This window comes from Halichoerus grypus, chromosome 4, assembly GCF_964656455.1.
Source record: "Halichoerus grypus chromosome 4, mHalGry1.hap1.1, whole genome shotgun sequence".
Lineage (NCBI taxonomy): Eukaryota > Metazoa > Chordata > Mammalia > Carnivora > Phocidae > Halichoerus > Halichoerus grypus.
This window is the reverse complement of record NC_135715.1, coordinates 10,966,085-10,980,771: the sequence shown is the minus strand read 5'-3', so window position 1 is coordinate 10,980,771 and position 14,687 is coordinate 10,966,085. Positions and strand designations below refer to the sequence as shown.

General features: G+C 38.7%; 1 protein-coding gene and 1 pseudogene across 5 annotated transcripts in view; one reads left to right on the top strand and one right to left on the bottom strand.

The window, feature by feature from the left end:
- The window catches only part of PCCA (propionyl-CoA carboxylase subunit alpha), a 396,319-nt gene that overhangs the window by 208,202 nt on the left and 173,430 nt on the right, over positions 1-14,687 (top strand). For all 5 annotated transcript variants that reach the window (XR_013446865.1, XM_078070126.1, XM_078070127.1 and 2 more), the window contains one exon: positions 10,186-10,294. Coding sequence is in view for 4 of the 5 variants with exons in the window: in XM_078070126.1 (XP_077926252.1) it covers positions 10,186-10,294 (109 nt within the window). In the remaining variant the exon portion in view is untranslated. The remainder of the gene's footprint in view (positions 1-10,185; positions 10,295-14,687) is intronic.
- LOC118539376 (ubiquitin-ribosomal protein eL40 fusion protein pseudogene) lies at positions 9,216-9,780 on the bottom strand (annotated as a pseudogene).

Genomic DNA, 14,687 nt, shown 5'->3' with positions numbered 1-14,687 from the left:
CAGTAATTGAACGTAGAGTTTCCACCTCCCCCTGTTTCAGTACTCGTTCAGTTCTGGTAGGATTCAAAATCATAAATCATACAGGTTTTTCGAGTATGCTATATGTTGTTTTAGAATGCCTATAAGCACTTTAAAAATACACACCTAGCTTTGCCATTCTTAATGTGGACCTCTTACTGTCTTCCCTCATATTATTTTCATGTCCGTTCTTCTCTGAATGGCTAGTGTCTCTTGTTCTTCCTATCACTCTCTTCCTCCCTCCCTGTTTTTCCCTAGAGCAGGTATTTGATATATTAAACTGTATCATCTTTGATTGTTTGATATATGTGCCTGAAAGAGACAGCAGGAAGTGGCCACTGAAGTTAATCCAGGATCTTCTCCATATGTTTGAGGCCGGGTCATTTTGCCCCTTTGGGATTACCCGTCTGCTTCCCATCTGTCCAACTATCCTAGGCACTGTTCACAGGCAAGTGCCTGTTTTTATGACTGCATTAAAATTTTCTATTATATATGTTTATTATCCCGAATTTATTTGTAGACTAGGACAGTGTTACTAAAGGTTCTGAGATTGACCTTTGGAATGACTGTGCTTAAAACTAAAACATAGGCTACACAGGAATGTGTTCTTCATATATACTTCCTAGATTCTGACGTTGAAATGCTATTGTTCCTTGATTCTGAAAAATAAATGAAAAATGGGGAAGATAATATTTTGATTTTGGAATAAAGGGAAAATGAGGAAGAAGATGTTTTAAGAACTGTCATTTCAGTGGCCTGTAATGAACACTTGGGCTCCTTTCTCCTTTCTCTGTGGCCTCGCTACAGTTTAACCTCTTGCTGCGTCAAAGGAAATGATCGGAATTAACTTTTCTCTTCTGGAAAGTTGCATATCTTTAGTAAAAATTTGATTCAACACAAGTAATATACCATTAATTACACTTCTCTCTTTACCATTAAATTTAGTCACTTATTTCTATACCTTTAAAAGTGGTGTAACCAAATCAATGTGAGTTTGCTCCTTGGTGAGTCACAGATAGAAACCACATCAGGTGGAGTTGTGACGCAAAGGATACTTTATTTGCAGCAAATAAGGAGATCACGGGGAGTAACTTCCAAAGCTGTGACTCTCTGAGCATGGGTGCATGGGTTCTTATTATTTAGGGTTAGGATGAATATTTAGATAGGGAGCCTTGTCATAGTATGTAAAGACGGGCATAAGGTCACGCATGTGCCATAAGGAAACATGCCTGTACATACATTGTATATTACGTAAATGAGGCTTGTGTTCTTCCTTTGGTGGAGATTTTAGTATAAAAAAGTAAGGATAACTGTCATTCCATTGTCCATCTGCTCAGGTTTGAGTCTGGGGTTGATTTCAAACTGGTCTGGGTGGTCTGGCCAGCTGGAACTCTTTAGGCAGTCGTTACTGCTTGAGGGCTAGTTTCGGTTTCCATCACAGGATTTTATGCCTGTAGAGTCTTTTGTCTGAGTTAAGAGAGAAACTAGAAAGAAGAGTGTAAGGAAAAATTTGGGCCAGAGGTTGGTGAGCACAAACAGGTGGGCAGTAAAGATCATGTCTTGGGGTCTAGCTGGTGATAGTGGTACTTTGATACTTGGACTCCTGTGTTGCCTTTGAGTCATTAAAGTCACTCAACGAATAATTGCTGTAGGCTCTCGAAGAAATTGAAAAACAAATAATGTATTTTCCTTGCACTTAGGAGCTTATATCACAAGAGAAATAAATATGTAAAGAACTAACTACACTACAGGACAAAATAAGTGCTAAGTGAAGATAGAAGCAAAGTGTCTGGAGCACAGGAAAAAAAGTAACCAGTTCTGATCAAGGGAATCAAGGTTGACCTCAAGGATGAGGCAGTGTTTAGACCATTGTAGCTCCTCTCCAAGGACTCTTCTAGGGCACTGCTGCTCATCTCTGAATCTGTTCTTTCTGATGAGATGCTGATTGTTGGAAATCAGCCTTGGAGAAAGTACTTACAGTAAAGAAACTGCAAATTCTGCACACTGGTGTGTTTCTCTTCTCTTCATACCCAAGTTGGTTGTTAATCATTTACCAGCAAACTGCTGCCTAATCCTTTGACATGACTGTTGACAGCAAACAGAGCCATGAGTACAAAGGAAAAGGATTACCATCTAAGGTGGAAGACCTCAAGGAATCCCTGAGGATGGGAGGTGTTTTAGAACTCATATGAGAGTCAAATGACTGAGCTTACTGAAAAATAGTAAGACAATTTAATTAAGGACATTAAATTAGAGGAGAAAGACTTTAATGAACTAAGAACTGATTTTTCAAAGTGTTTCAGCAAAGTGAAAGGCAGGATGGCCACTTCTAAGAACCAAATTAGTGACCCTAAGGAATAAATGGAAGTTTCTCAAAATATGTAGTAAAAAGGTAAAGCGAAGGAAATAAGGTGTGAAATCAGAGATGTAGAAGGAAGACCCGAGAGATTTTGTATGTACGTAATAGTTCATGAAGAGAAAATGGATAAAGGAAGGTTAATTTTAAAAGTAATAATCGGGGTTTTTTTTTTTTTTTTTTCACTGTTCTTGAGAAAACCTTGAAGTGTCATTGGAAAGATTCGTTGAGTTTCAGACAAGATTAATGATAAAAAGTAGCTCTTGTAGGCGTATCAAGAACAAAACATTTTTAAAGCTTCTAGAAAGAAAAAAGAAACACCAAGTCATATGCAGAGAATCATCTTCAGACTCCATATACTGGAAATGAGAAAATCTTAAGATATCTACTTCATTAGAAAGAACTTGACCCAAGAGTACTATACCCAACTAACATATCCTTTGCTTCTCAATTATGGAAAGAGATTTTAGAATAAAGATTCAGAAATATATCATTATCTATACCTTTTTTGAGGAAATAACTGAAGAAAGTGCTTTAACCAATTTGAGGTAAAGATGACAGGTTAAATATACACATTTTGGGATGCCTGCGTGGCTCAGTGCTTAAGTGTCTGCCTTTGGCTCAGGTCATGATCCCAGAGTCCTGGGATCGAGCCCCGCATTGGGCTCCCTGCTCAGCGGGGAGCCTGTTTCTCCCTCTGCCTGCTGCTCCCCCTGCTTGTGGTCGCTCTCTCTCTGACAAATAAATAAAATTTAAAAAATAAAGGGCGTCTGGGTGGCTCAGTCGGTTAAGTGTTTACCTTCGGCTCAGGCCTGGGATCGAGTCCCGAAATGGACTCCCTGCTCAGTGGGGGGAGTCTGCTTCTCTCTCTGCTCCCACCACTCATGCTCTCTCTCTCTTTCAAAAATAAATAAAATCTTAAAATATTTTTTTCCCAACCTTTGACTTGCTTTTAGTATTTATCATTTATTTATTTTTAAGTAGGCTCCCCACCCAGTGTGGGACTCGAACTCATGACCCTAAGATTAGGAGTCACAAGCTCCATTGACTGAGCCAACCAGGCACCCCTGAATTTAGTCTTTTAAAGACGCAAGTCCATGAGGACAAAAAGAAGAGATAGCATTCTGGAAAATGAAGAGCCAAAAGATGATTCTTAACTGACTTAGCAACTTAAGAAAGTTGAATCCTAAGCTGACAACGTGAAAAACTGGGAAATAGCTCATTGTCACCATGGAACCCTGCAGGAGTCTTAGCCACTATTAGGTTCAGATAGCTTGGGAAATTCCTGTAAGTAAGACTACTGGTCTAAAATCTCTGGAAGAATTTCTCTATGTTCCCTCCCTTACTCTTTAGAGGAGGGTGGTTCTTCTCCCATCTGGAAAAAGCTTTGAGATTTTTCTCCATAGAGAATAAGATGCCCTCTACACCAGAGGACAGAGGATTGAGTGAGTGTGGACATACTGAATGTGGTGATGCCCCCTCTCCCAAACGTCATTCCCCACTTGGTTCCCAAAGTACTGGCAGGCAGTCAGGAAGGTACTCACAGTCACAGTGGTAGAATATTCTTCTCTGAGAAACCTAACTGGCCATAGAGAGATTACCTACAGATCCCCCAACACATGAAGCCTACACATGAAGCAGATGATCAGCAAAGCCACATCCCACGAAGAGAGAACATGCATGGCTCAGGATCAGGTATCTGTCAGCATCATTTAAGACAACACTAGATTGGAAGGGAGGCACCAGATGACTGTTAAAAATAGATGACAGAACTAAAGCCACTTAAGAGACTCAGATCAGGCTTCTTAAAAACTGGGTCATGCACATGGGCGTGATAATAGCACAAGGTTTACAGAGGTGTATCACAGACCTGGTGGGTGCTACTCTGTGATGTGACCTCCATGTAGTAACCACCAACTTAATGAGTAACGGTGGGAGAACCTAAACATTATTTGGGGTTTGGGACTTTTGTTTGAAATCCCCCCCAAACATACACCCCAATCCCCACAAAGGCTACGAAGGTGAGGACTGATTGTAAGGAGGAAGTTTTTCTCCTTTCTTTCATATTTACTGAATCTATTAGGTTAAAGGTAGTGGTCTAGGGTCTTGGGATACTGAAAACTGTTTCAAAAAGACTAAGGGTTTTTAAATTAAGAGCTGTACCTTTTTCCAGCCTGTCTTCACCAGAGAGTGCAGCAGAGATATCAAGCTGTAATGCTCCTGAAGGTTTCAAAAGATGGATTTGAGAAACTCCTAGAACTCCTCTCAGGCTAGGGTTCTAACTTTGAAGTGGAAGTGACTTGCTGCTGTTGAACACATCTACCACTGAAGTGTGGGGCCGTGTCTGTCCTGTGTGCCTGGAGGTTCTCGGGGTTTCTGCCACCTCACTGTTCAGGCCCCCCAGACTCCCAGGATCATGCTTGTGAATCTTCTCAATCAGGGTTGGCAGAGGTGAAAAACAAGTGTCAGATTACAGTGTTCTCTTGTTTACCTTCACACTTGACAAAGGGATAGGAAGAATCCAGAAGTATTTAAATACACTTTATCTACATCCCAAAGTTCTAGGTGCTTAGGATTCCTCAGTCAGCAAAAAGACTTGCTGCCCTTGTGGGGGTTTCATTGCTGGGAGATAACAGGCAGCAGGTGTTCTCAACCCCCTCATCGAAACTGCAGGTTTTTCCAGATGCGGACCTGCTCACAAACCTTAGTGCCGTGCACTTGCCGTCGCTTGTTCACGTAAAGCTGGGAATTGAATGCAGGCATGTCTCCATTCGGTGCCAGACTAGCACACCACCCCAGCCTGAGCTGCTGCCCTCTTGCCTGGACTCTGAACAGCCTTCTCACGGACCTCCTTCCTCCCACCTTTGCACTTTCCAATTCATCTTCACTCAGTAGCCAGAGTTCATTTTTAGAACCAAATCACACCTTCCCACTTACTTTGAAAGCCCTCAGGGAGTGTGTGGCTACACAAATTGCAGTATATTCATGCCAAAGAATACTTCCTAACGTTCAAATGTTAGAAACTGCTGATTCGTTCAGAAACACTGGTGAATCTCAAAAATATTATGTGCAAAAGAAGACAGACACAAAAGAGTACTTACTGTCTAGTTCCATTTATATGAAATCAGAAAAGAATTTAGTTGCTTGAGGCCAGGGAGGGAAAGGAGTGTAGAGGTCTTGATTGGAGAGATGCAAGGGAGCATTTTGGAGTAGTGGAAAATTCTAAATAGACGGTTGTGATGTTTATATGGACATACCCATTTGTCATATCTCTTGAATTGCACACTTAAATGGTGAGGACTGATTGTAAGGAGGAAGTTTTTTTGTATGCAAGTGGTACCTCAAAGCTAAAAAAACCCTAAGCTTGTTAATGGTATCCATTGCAATTTTGTATGCAAGTGGTACCTCAAAGCTAAAAAAACCCTAAGCTTGTTAATGGTATCCATTGCAATTAGAAAAACATAAAAACTGATGGCTTACCAGAAAAAAAAAAAGGAATGCTAAACAGGTGTTTGTAAAAATTCAGTTGCCTTTTCTAATTAAAACACTCTGAAATCAGAAATAAAATTAAACTAAATTTGATTAAAAACCTACTTACTGAAAACGAATAACAAACATAATTTTAAAGGAAATGCTATGAAAATTTCCCTTAAAGTCAGGAACAAATGAATTCTATAAAAGGACCATTATTATCAATCATTGTTTTAGAGGATCAAAAAGTCCAAAAAAAGTTCGTTTAAATATTTTAAAAAGAAAACATTTTCTCTTCTTCTATTTATAATTTTGTCCCTAGAAAACCCAGAAGATACTACTAAAAATTTCTAGGCTTACTAAAAGCACATTTGGCAAGGTGGCTGAATTCAACAAGATAAGCATGCAAAGTTAGTGTCTCTTCTTTTTGTTAGTAAGAGCCAGCTTGAAATGAAAATGGAAAAAAGCCAACCCTGTTCATATTAGCTGTAGTATCTTGTAAAATGGTGGGGAGAAATTTAATAGGGAAGACATAGAACCTATATGATTCTGTAAACTGTAAAATCTTGTCGAGGATAAAGAAGTAAGATGCGAAGAGATGGAAAAACATAGCAGTTATTGTTTGGGGACTCAAAAGGATAGGAGTGCCAATCTTTCCCAAATTGATACACAGATTTTATGTACCATCAGTTAGATTCACAAGGTCCACTGCCTTAAGTGATTAAAAAGTTTTTATGTATTCATAAATTTCTGAAAATAGCCAAGAAAATTATGAAAAATGATAAAAATTGGCCTTTTGTGTATTAAAATGTATTGCTGAGCCTCTCTAAACAATATGATGTAAAGTGTGAGAATGGAAGTACTTGAAAACAGAAAACAGAAAAATGAATAAATATGTCAGTGTAATGGAATAGGGAGCTCATAAACAGAAATTAGTATATGTGGGAATTTTGCCTCTTACTTTTTATGAAGTAAGCCCCTTAATTTATGCCAAATACAAAAATGAATCCCAGATAAAGACTAATTATAAGACATAAAACACAAAAACAATTGGAATAAAATTGAGGAGTCTAGTTACTACCTAGGGATTGAAGTGATCTTTTTTAAAAGATTTTATTTATTTATTAGATAGCGGGAATGAGCGTGGGGGTGGGGCAGAAGGAGAGGGAGAAGCGCAGACTCCCTGCTGCGCAGGGAGGCCAACACAGGGCTCGAGTCCAGAACTCTGAGATCATGACCTGAGCTGAAGGCAGATGCGTATCCAGGCACCCTTGAAGTGATCTAAAAAGATTTTTTTTTTTTTTTGAGAGAGTGCATATGCACGTGAATGGGGGTAGGAGGGCTGGGCGGGGCAGCAGGAGGGGGAGAGGGAGAGAATCCTAAGCAGTCTCTGCCCAGCATGGAGCTTGATCTCAGGACTCTGAGATCACGACCTGAGCCGAAATCAGGAGTCCAGTGCTTAACCGACTGAGCCACCCAAGAGTCCCTCAAAAAGATTTCTAATGAAAACTAATGGGGCGCCTGGGTGGCTCAGTCGGTTAAGCGACTGCCTTCGGCTCAGGTCATGATCCCAGGGTCCTGGGATCGAGTCCCACATCGGGCTCCCTGCTCTGCGGGGAGCCTGCTTCTCCCTCTCCTACTCCCCCGCTTGTGTTCCCTCTCTCGCTGTCTCTCTGTCAAATAAATAAATAAAATCTTTAAAAAAAAAAAAAAGAAAACTAATGATATGATAGTGTTATGTAAAATGTTGTGTCTCTGGCAAAATGCTAAGCCCTAATTTAGCATTTTTAAAAAATTTTAATTGGTCCATAAACTTGAAATTGAAAGCTGTTGTGAAAAAAAAAATTAGTTTTCTTTTTAAATTATTATTGTGTGGTCAGTGTCCATTAAATGGCTAAAACGTGGATTTTTTTTTTAGATTTCATATGTCGATTGCAAATTACTTGTTGAAATTTCACATTTGGACTTTTTGTAATTTTAAAAAATTACTGTATATTATACCTTGGAACCTACAAAAATAGCAGATATATTTTTGAAAAACTAAAATAAGTTTTTTAATATATGCTATTATATGCTATAAGCATAGTCTAATAATATCTTGTATTGAGCCATAGTATGATTATATAACCCCTAGTCACAGACTACCTCCGCATGGTTCTGATACTAGACAAAGCCCTTTACATTTTAATGTCTGTTATTTCACAATTTGTAAATGTTAACCGTTGTTAGAAAAGAACTAAAATAAACTATCCTTCCATTTTTTTGTGTGTGCAAAAGAAAGTGATTATGATGATGAAAATCATATCTCTTATTAGAGATGGTATGAGAAATACATCTTGTGTAAAGAACTTTGAAGGGACTGTAGGTGGTTAGCCTGGAGAATTGGAGATGTATTAATAAGGAATAAGGCAGCTGTCATCAGTTTGGCCCAGTTGAGCTCTAGGCGCTGATTTGTATTTATTTGTTGACTGTGTCTAGCACAGAAGGGTCACTTTTGTAGTTGGTAGAGCTACCATATATTGATCACTCTGATCTTCATCTCAAACCCAAGATTCAGTCAGGGCCCGTTTCTGCCTTGGACCAGCTTTCGGGTCCAAAGGGGTAGGCCGGATTTGAGTCTAATCTAGTTAGAACAACATTTGGAACATGTATTACCAGACATCAGGACCAGCTGGGCCAGAGATTTCAGCAAGGTAAAAACCAGAGGGCATAGTAATGAAGAACATTAACATTCAGCAGGATTCCAAAGTCAGAGCCAGGGTAGACATGTCATGGGCATCAGGCCATAAGAGGACAACAGGAATCAAGGCCCCTCTGATTTGAGATCAGGAGTAGCCTCATGCTAGAACCCATTATCATAAGATTAGTTATGGTGGGCAGGGTGTCTAATTGCAGTCTATATCCTTCAAGATTGGTAATGTACAAGTGTAAGAAAGAAAAGAATTAGAAGAATAGAATTATTTGGTGTTACTTCAGATTGGAAAAGTTGGGTGGAAGTCACAAACAGTCTGACTCAGTATGAGAAGTAACAGTCAAATGATTTAGAAATCTTTGGAAGAGTTTTCAGTTTGTAAGTGTTGGAGTTTTATAGATCCTAGATAACCGTCTGTCAAACAGTACTGTAGAAGAGACATTCGTACTGCATGGAGGTTGCAGTAGATCATCACTTTTTTGTTTGTTTTTTTAGAGAGCATGTGCATGCAAGCGTGGGAGGGTTGGAGGGGCAGGGGCAGAGGGAGAATCCTAAGCAGGCTCCATGCCTGACTTGGGCTTGATTATGAAAGTAGTTTTGACCTTACAGGCCCCCAAAGGCTCTTGGGGACTCCCAGTAATCCCCAGGTTACACTTTGAGAATTGCTTTTTTTTTTTTTTTTTTTTTTTTTTACTGCTCCAGTCAATGAAAGGGAAACTTTATTGGGCCTTGGGGCTCGGGCAGGAGGCCGCCCTGCGGCAGAGGAAGAGCCAGTGGAGGGGCCTTATTTGACCTTTTTGGGGCACAAGTTGTTGGTGTGGCCGCACTTCTTGCAGCAGTTGACAGCGCGGGGGTGCAGGTGAGCATAACACTTGTGGCAGATCATCTTGTCGCAGTTGTATTTCTGGGCCAGCTGGCGGAGGGAAGGCTCGATGATGCCACCGCAGAGGCGAAGCACCAAGTGCAGGGTGGACTCTCTGGATATTATAGTCTGACAGAGTACAGCCATCTTCCAGCTGTTTGCCCGCAAAAGTCAGCCACTGCTGGTCAGGCGGGATGCCCTCCTGGTCTTGGATTTTGGCTTTGACATTCTCAGTGGTGTCACTGGGCTCGACCTCAGGGTGACGGTCTTGCCTGTCAGGGTCTTCACAAAGATCTGCATCTCTGCGTCTGCTGGCGCGAATCCGCAAGGCTGCCGCCACCAAACTGCTCCACCACCTCGTTGAAGAGAAAGAGGGCGGCGGAACCGAGAATTGCTCTTACAGACTATGTTTTGAGAAGACTGAGACCAAATTTTTGTAATCCTCATATAGGGTAATTATGGGATCATATGAGATGTTTTCATCACTACTTAAGTGTTGCAGACAATCAGGAACTTCTCAAAGCCTAGAAGAGTGTGATTTAATCAGGCCATTGAGGGGTCTATTACTGAATTTCCAAAACTAGTTGATAGATCCCTCTTGGATTTTTTGTCTTATTTGAGCAGTCTTGCTCCCTCTCCTCCCCATTGCGTGCCCAGTGCCTAGGATGATACTAGCTCCATAATAGATGTTTGATAAAATATTGATTTGCCTGACTAATAGTTCTATAAGATAGAAGCACTGGGTACTAACATGATGTATGTGATTGATTGATTGATTTCCCTTAGGACACAAGTTAACAGAGAGTGAGAGAAACCAATTATTGGCAATAGCATCATCATTGTTCGTGGCATTCCAATTAAGAGCACAACATTTTCAAGAACATGGAAATGCAAGGTATGTTAGATCATTTAAAACAGCATAAATGGGAGGAAAAACACTGATAATCTAATCAGAATAGGAAATAGCTAATAAAAGATGTGACTGATCTTAATTTTGAATCTTGTGTTCGGAGAAGCATAATACAATCACAGTGTTTAAAAATGATATTGTTTCTATTTTTTCAAATGATTTTTTTTTAATTCAGAAAAAAAGGATCTTGGCCCCTTTAACTTGGACATTATTAGAGGTAAGAAGATATTCTGAAACCTCATGGAATATCTGTTTAAGCAATTTGTATTCTGTTTTATAACTGTTAATCTTGAACAAAGTTTTAAAAAGTGTTAGAGTACAAAAAACTAGGATTGACTCTGAGCAGTTAAAATACATATATATACCTATATATATAAAACTCATAAGATACCAGAAGGAATTAACACCAGGTTAAGTTAGTTATTTGTGAGCCCTAAGTATACTTTTTAGCTTCCTAGTAATGTAAGTGAAAGAAAAAACATGCTTTATACCAGGGCAAGCGGAAACAAAGTCAGCATGATATTAATACCTCTAAATGACAGGATAACTTATTATATATGTCTGTGTTCTTGCTAGCGTAATCCTGCTTTACAGTCTATTTATTACTTGCTAGAGTGATGTTGTTGATAAAATTGTGTCACTTCAACTTCTTTTCCATTCTTTTTGCTTTTCCACAAGAGGAAGAACAAAGATAAAAAGAAAAAAGATGGCAGGTGACTGAGCAGCTCTGATCAGAAACTCAGATTACCCTTGAAGAATTAGGTAGAGGAAAAGTAAATTGGGTTTTACTGGTTTTACTGGTTTTACTCAGAAAATCTTGGAGTAATTGGTACTCTTCATTTGTTCTCATTCTCAAGAGAATGTATAGGAAGCTTAATGTATGAGTTTTTTTTCCCACTTTTTTTTTTTATTGAAGTATAGCTGACACACAATGTTACGTTAGTTTCCAGTGTATAACATAGTGATTTGACAGACAGCTCTTTACTTTGTGATGCTCACCATAAACATAGTTACCATCCGTCATCATATAACACTATTAGAGTACCACTGACTATAATTCATATGCTGTACCATTCATATGGACTTACTCATTCCATAACTGGAAACCTGTACCCATTTTGCCCCTCCCCCCCTCCTCAAACCCCTTCCCTCTGGCAGTCATCAGTTCTCTATATATATGGGTCTGTTTCTGCTGTTTGTTTTGGTTTTTAGAATCCACACATAGTGAAATCTTGCTTTGTCTGACTTATTTTACTTAGCATAATCCCTTCTAGGTCCATGCATGTTATTGCAGATGGCAAGATCTCATTCTTTTTTATGGCCAAGTAATACTCACTCCCTCTCTCCCTCCCCCTGCCCATCTCTCTTATGTATATAAATGAAGGAAATGGTCATTGTAAATAATGCTGCCATAAGTATAGGGGTTCATATATCTTTCTGAATTAGTGTTTTCATTTCCCTTGGGTAAATACCCATTAGTGGAATAATATATGATCTTTTTTAAGCTATGATTTGATAGATGTTTAGGGAGAAATGAGAGATTATAGAATATCAGTAAATTACTGAATGACTGGAAGGAGGAGGAGAATGGGCAGTAAAGACATGAATCTGGTTGGTTTTTTCCCCCTAAAGTTGTGCTGACCAGTGTGGTAGCCACTGGCCATGTGTGCTTACTTTAATTAAAATTTCAGTTTCTCAGGCATGTTCAGTGCCACTGTTTGTATAGTCACCAGCCATTGCCTTACGGTGGTTAGTGGCTACTGAATTGAGCAGTAGAAAGAACCTTCCATCATTATAGTTTGTTTCCATCAAACTCTGTTGGGACAGGGATGTTTAGGAGGTACATGTGTCTAGCTTTTGTTTTAAAACGAGAATCATACCTTGTATTTTTTCTTTTGATAAATATAGTATTCATATCTTGATTACCTTCAGATGTTATTTGATCTTGATCATTTCTGAAGCCCTGAGTGTAGCTGATGATGAACTGGTTTGATCTTTAAGAAATGTATTCAGGTCATTTTCAGAGAGTGCTGACTTGCACTGGGAAGAATCTGAAAAAGGTTTAAAAAGAAAAAGAATAAAAATTACCTGTAATCCCACAAACTCTTCAGTAAGCACTTTTTCACATTTTGATGTATTCCCTTCTAAGTATATATGTGTGTGTATATTTATAGAGATACATACATGTAGCATATATAAACCTTACATAGAGTCATACTGAGAATATAGTTTGAATTCTATTTTTTTAATTGTAGTATTACATTGCAAATATCTTTTATTCCCTAGTCTTTAGAAGCATATTTAAAATTTTCATTACAGAATTTAAAACATGGCAAACTTTTGCTCTTCAAAAGATACCACTGAGAAAATTATGAAACAGTATAGCAAATGGCAGAATGTATTCAGAGATATATAGATATATATAAATAAATATATATATAAGGGGTTTGAGTCTGTAATGTATAAATAATTTTTAAAACTCAAAAATAAGCCAGACACCCTAATAAAAAAATAGAAGATCTTTATTAAAGAAGTTATATGAATGTGACAAATTCATGAAAAAGTTTTTCAGCATTGTCAGAGGAAATACAAATTAAAATCACAGTGCTACACTAACACACACCAAGTAAAATGTACATTAAGTGGTAAGTGGATAAATAATTGTGATATATCCATATAATGGAATACTATTTAGCAGTAAAAAAGAAAGAAGTACTGATACATGCATCACCATGCAAAAATCTGAAAAGTAAGTCACGCTGAGAGAGAGAAACCAGTTCAAGAAGACTATATAATCTATAACTTTATTTGAAATTTCTGGTAAAGGCAAAAGTATAGAGACAGGAAGAAGATCAGTGGTTCCCTAGGTGCAAGTGTTGATGTCACAGAATTACATCTTTATACATTCTGTGCCCCAAACCATAAACCATAAACCAATAATTATTTTAAATGTATTACTTTCTTAAATTATGTAGAAAACAAAATGTGGGTATGAAACCAAAGTTAAAATAATACTAGCTTTTATAATAGTTCATGTGTTTACCTTTACTGAGGTACTTATTTATTCGTGTGGCTTCCTGGTACTGTCTAGTGCCCTTTCATTTCAACCTTGCAAGACTGCTGCCTGTACCATTTATTGTCGGGCAGGTCTGGTGGTCACAGACTGCCTCAGCTTTCGTTTATCTGGGAATCTCTTAATTTCCAGTTTTAATGTCTTAATCTAGTTTTTTGTTAGGATTCTTGGTTGACTGTTTATTTTGGTTTCTTTTTTTCCTTTTAACACTGAATATATCAGCCTACTGCCTCTGGACTCCATAGTTTCTGATGAAAATCTGACAATCTATTGAGAATCCCTTGTATGTGATGATTTGCTTCTCTCTTGATACTTTCAAGATTTTCTCTTTATCTTTGGCTTTTGAAAGTAATGTATCTTGGTGTGGGTCTTTGAGTTCATGTGACTTGAGTCCATTGAGCCACTGTTGGTGGGAATGCAAGCTGGTGCAGCCACTCTTGAGGTTTTTTTTTTTTTTTTTAACATTTATTTATTTATATATGAAAGAGAGGAGGGAGAGCATGAATGGAAGTGGCAGAGGAAGAGAAAATCTGAAGCAGACTGCATGCTGAGCATAGAGCCTGACACAGGGCTTGATCTCAGGAACCTGAGATCGTGACCTGAGCCGAAACCAGGAGTTGGCCGGTTAACCAACTGCACCACGCAGGTGCCCCAAGCTTCTTGAATGTTTATATTCATACCTGTCATCAAATTTGGGAAGTTTTCAGCCGTTATTCAAATATTTTCTCTACCCCCTTTTCTCTCTTTCTCTTTCTGGGATTCCCATGATGTGTACATTGGTTGGCTTTCTGGTATCCCACAGGACCCTTAGGCTCTGTTCGTCTTTCTTCAAACTTTGTTCTTTATACTCGAGAATTTTTCTTGTCTTGTCTTCAAGTTGGCTGATTCTTCTGCCTGCTCAAATCTGCCTTTGAAGCCTTCTAGTGAGTTTTTCATTTCAGTTATTGTACTGTTTAGCTCTAGAATTTTTTAATTTCCTTCTAGGTTTTTTTTTTTTTTCTGTCTAGGTTTTTAATCTCTATTATTTTCATTTTGTTTACATATTGTTTTCTTGACTTTCTCCATATCTTTCTTTAGTTTTTTTGAGCATTTTTTTGAGATTTTATTTATTTATTTGACACAGAGAGAGAGAGAGAGAGAGTGAGAGATAGAGTGCACAAGGAGGGAGAATGGCAGGCAGAGGGAGAGGGAGAAGCAGGCTCCCTACTAAGCAAGGAGCCTGACCTGGGGCTCGATCCCAGGACCCTGGGATCATGACCTGAGCTGAAGGCAGACACTTAATGGACTGAGCCACCCAGGCGCCCC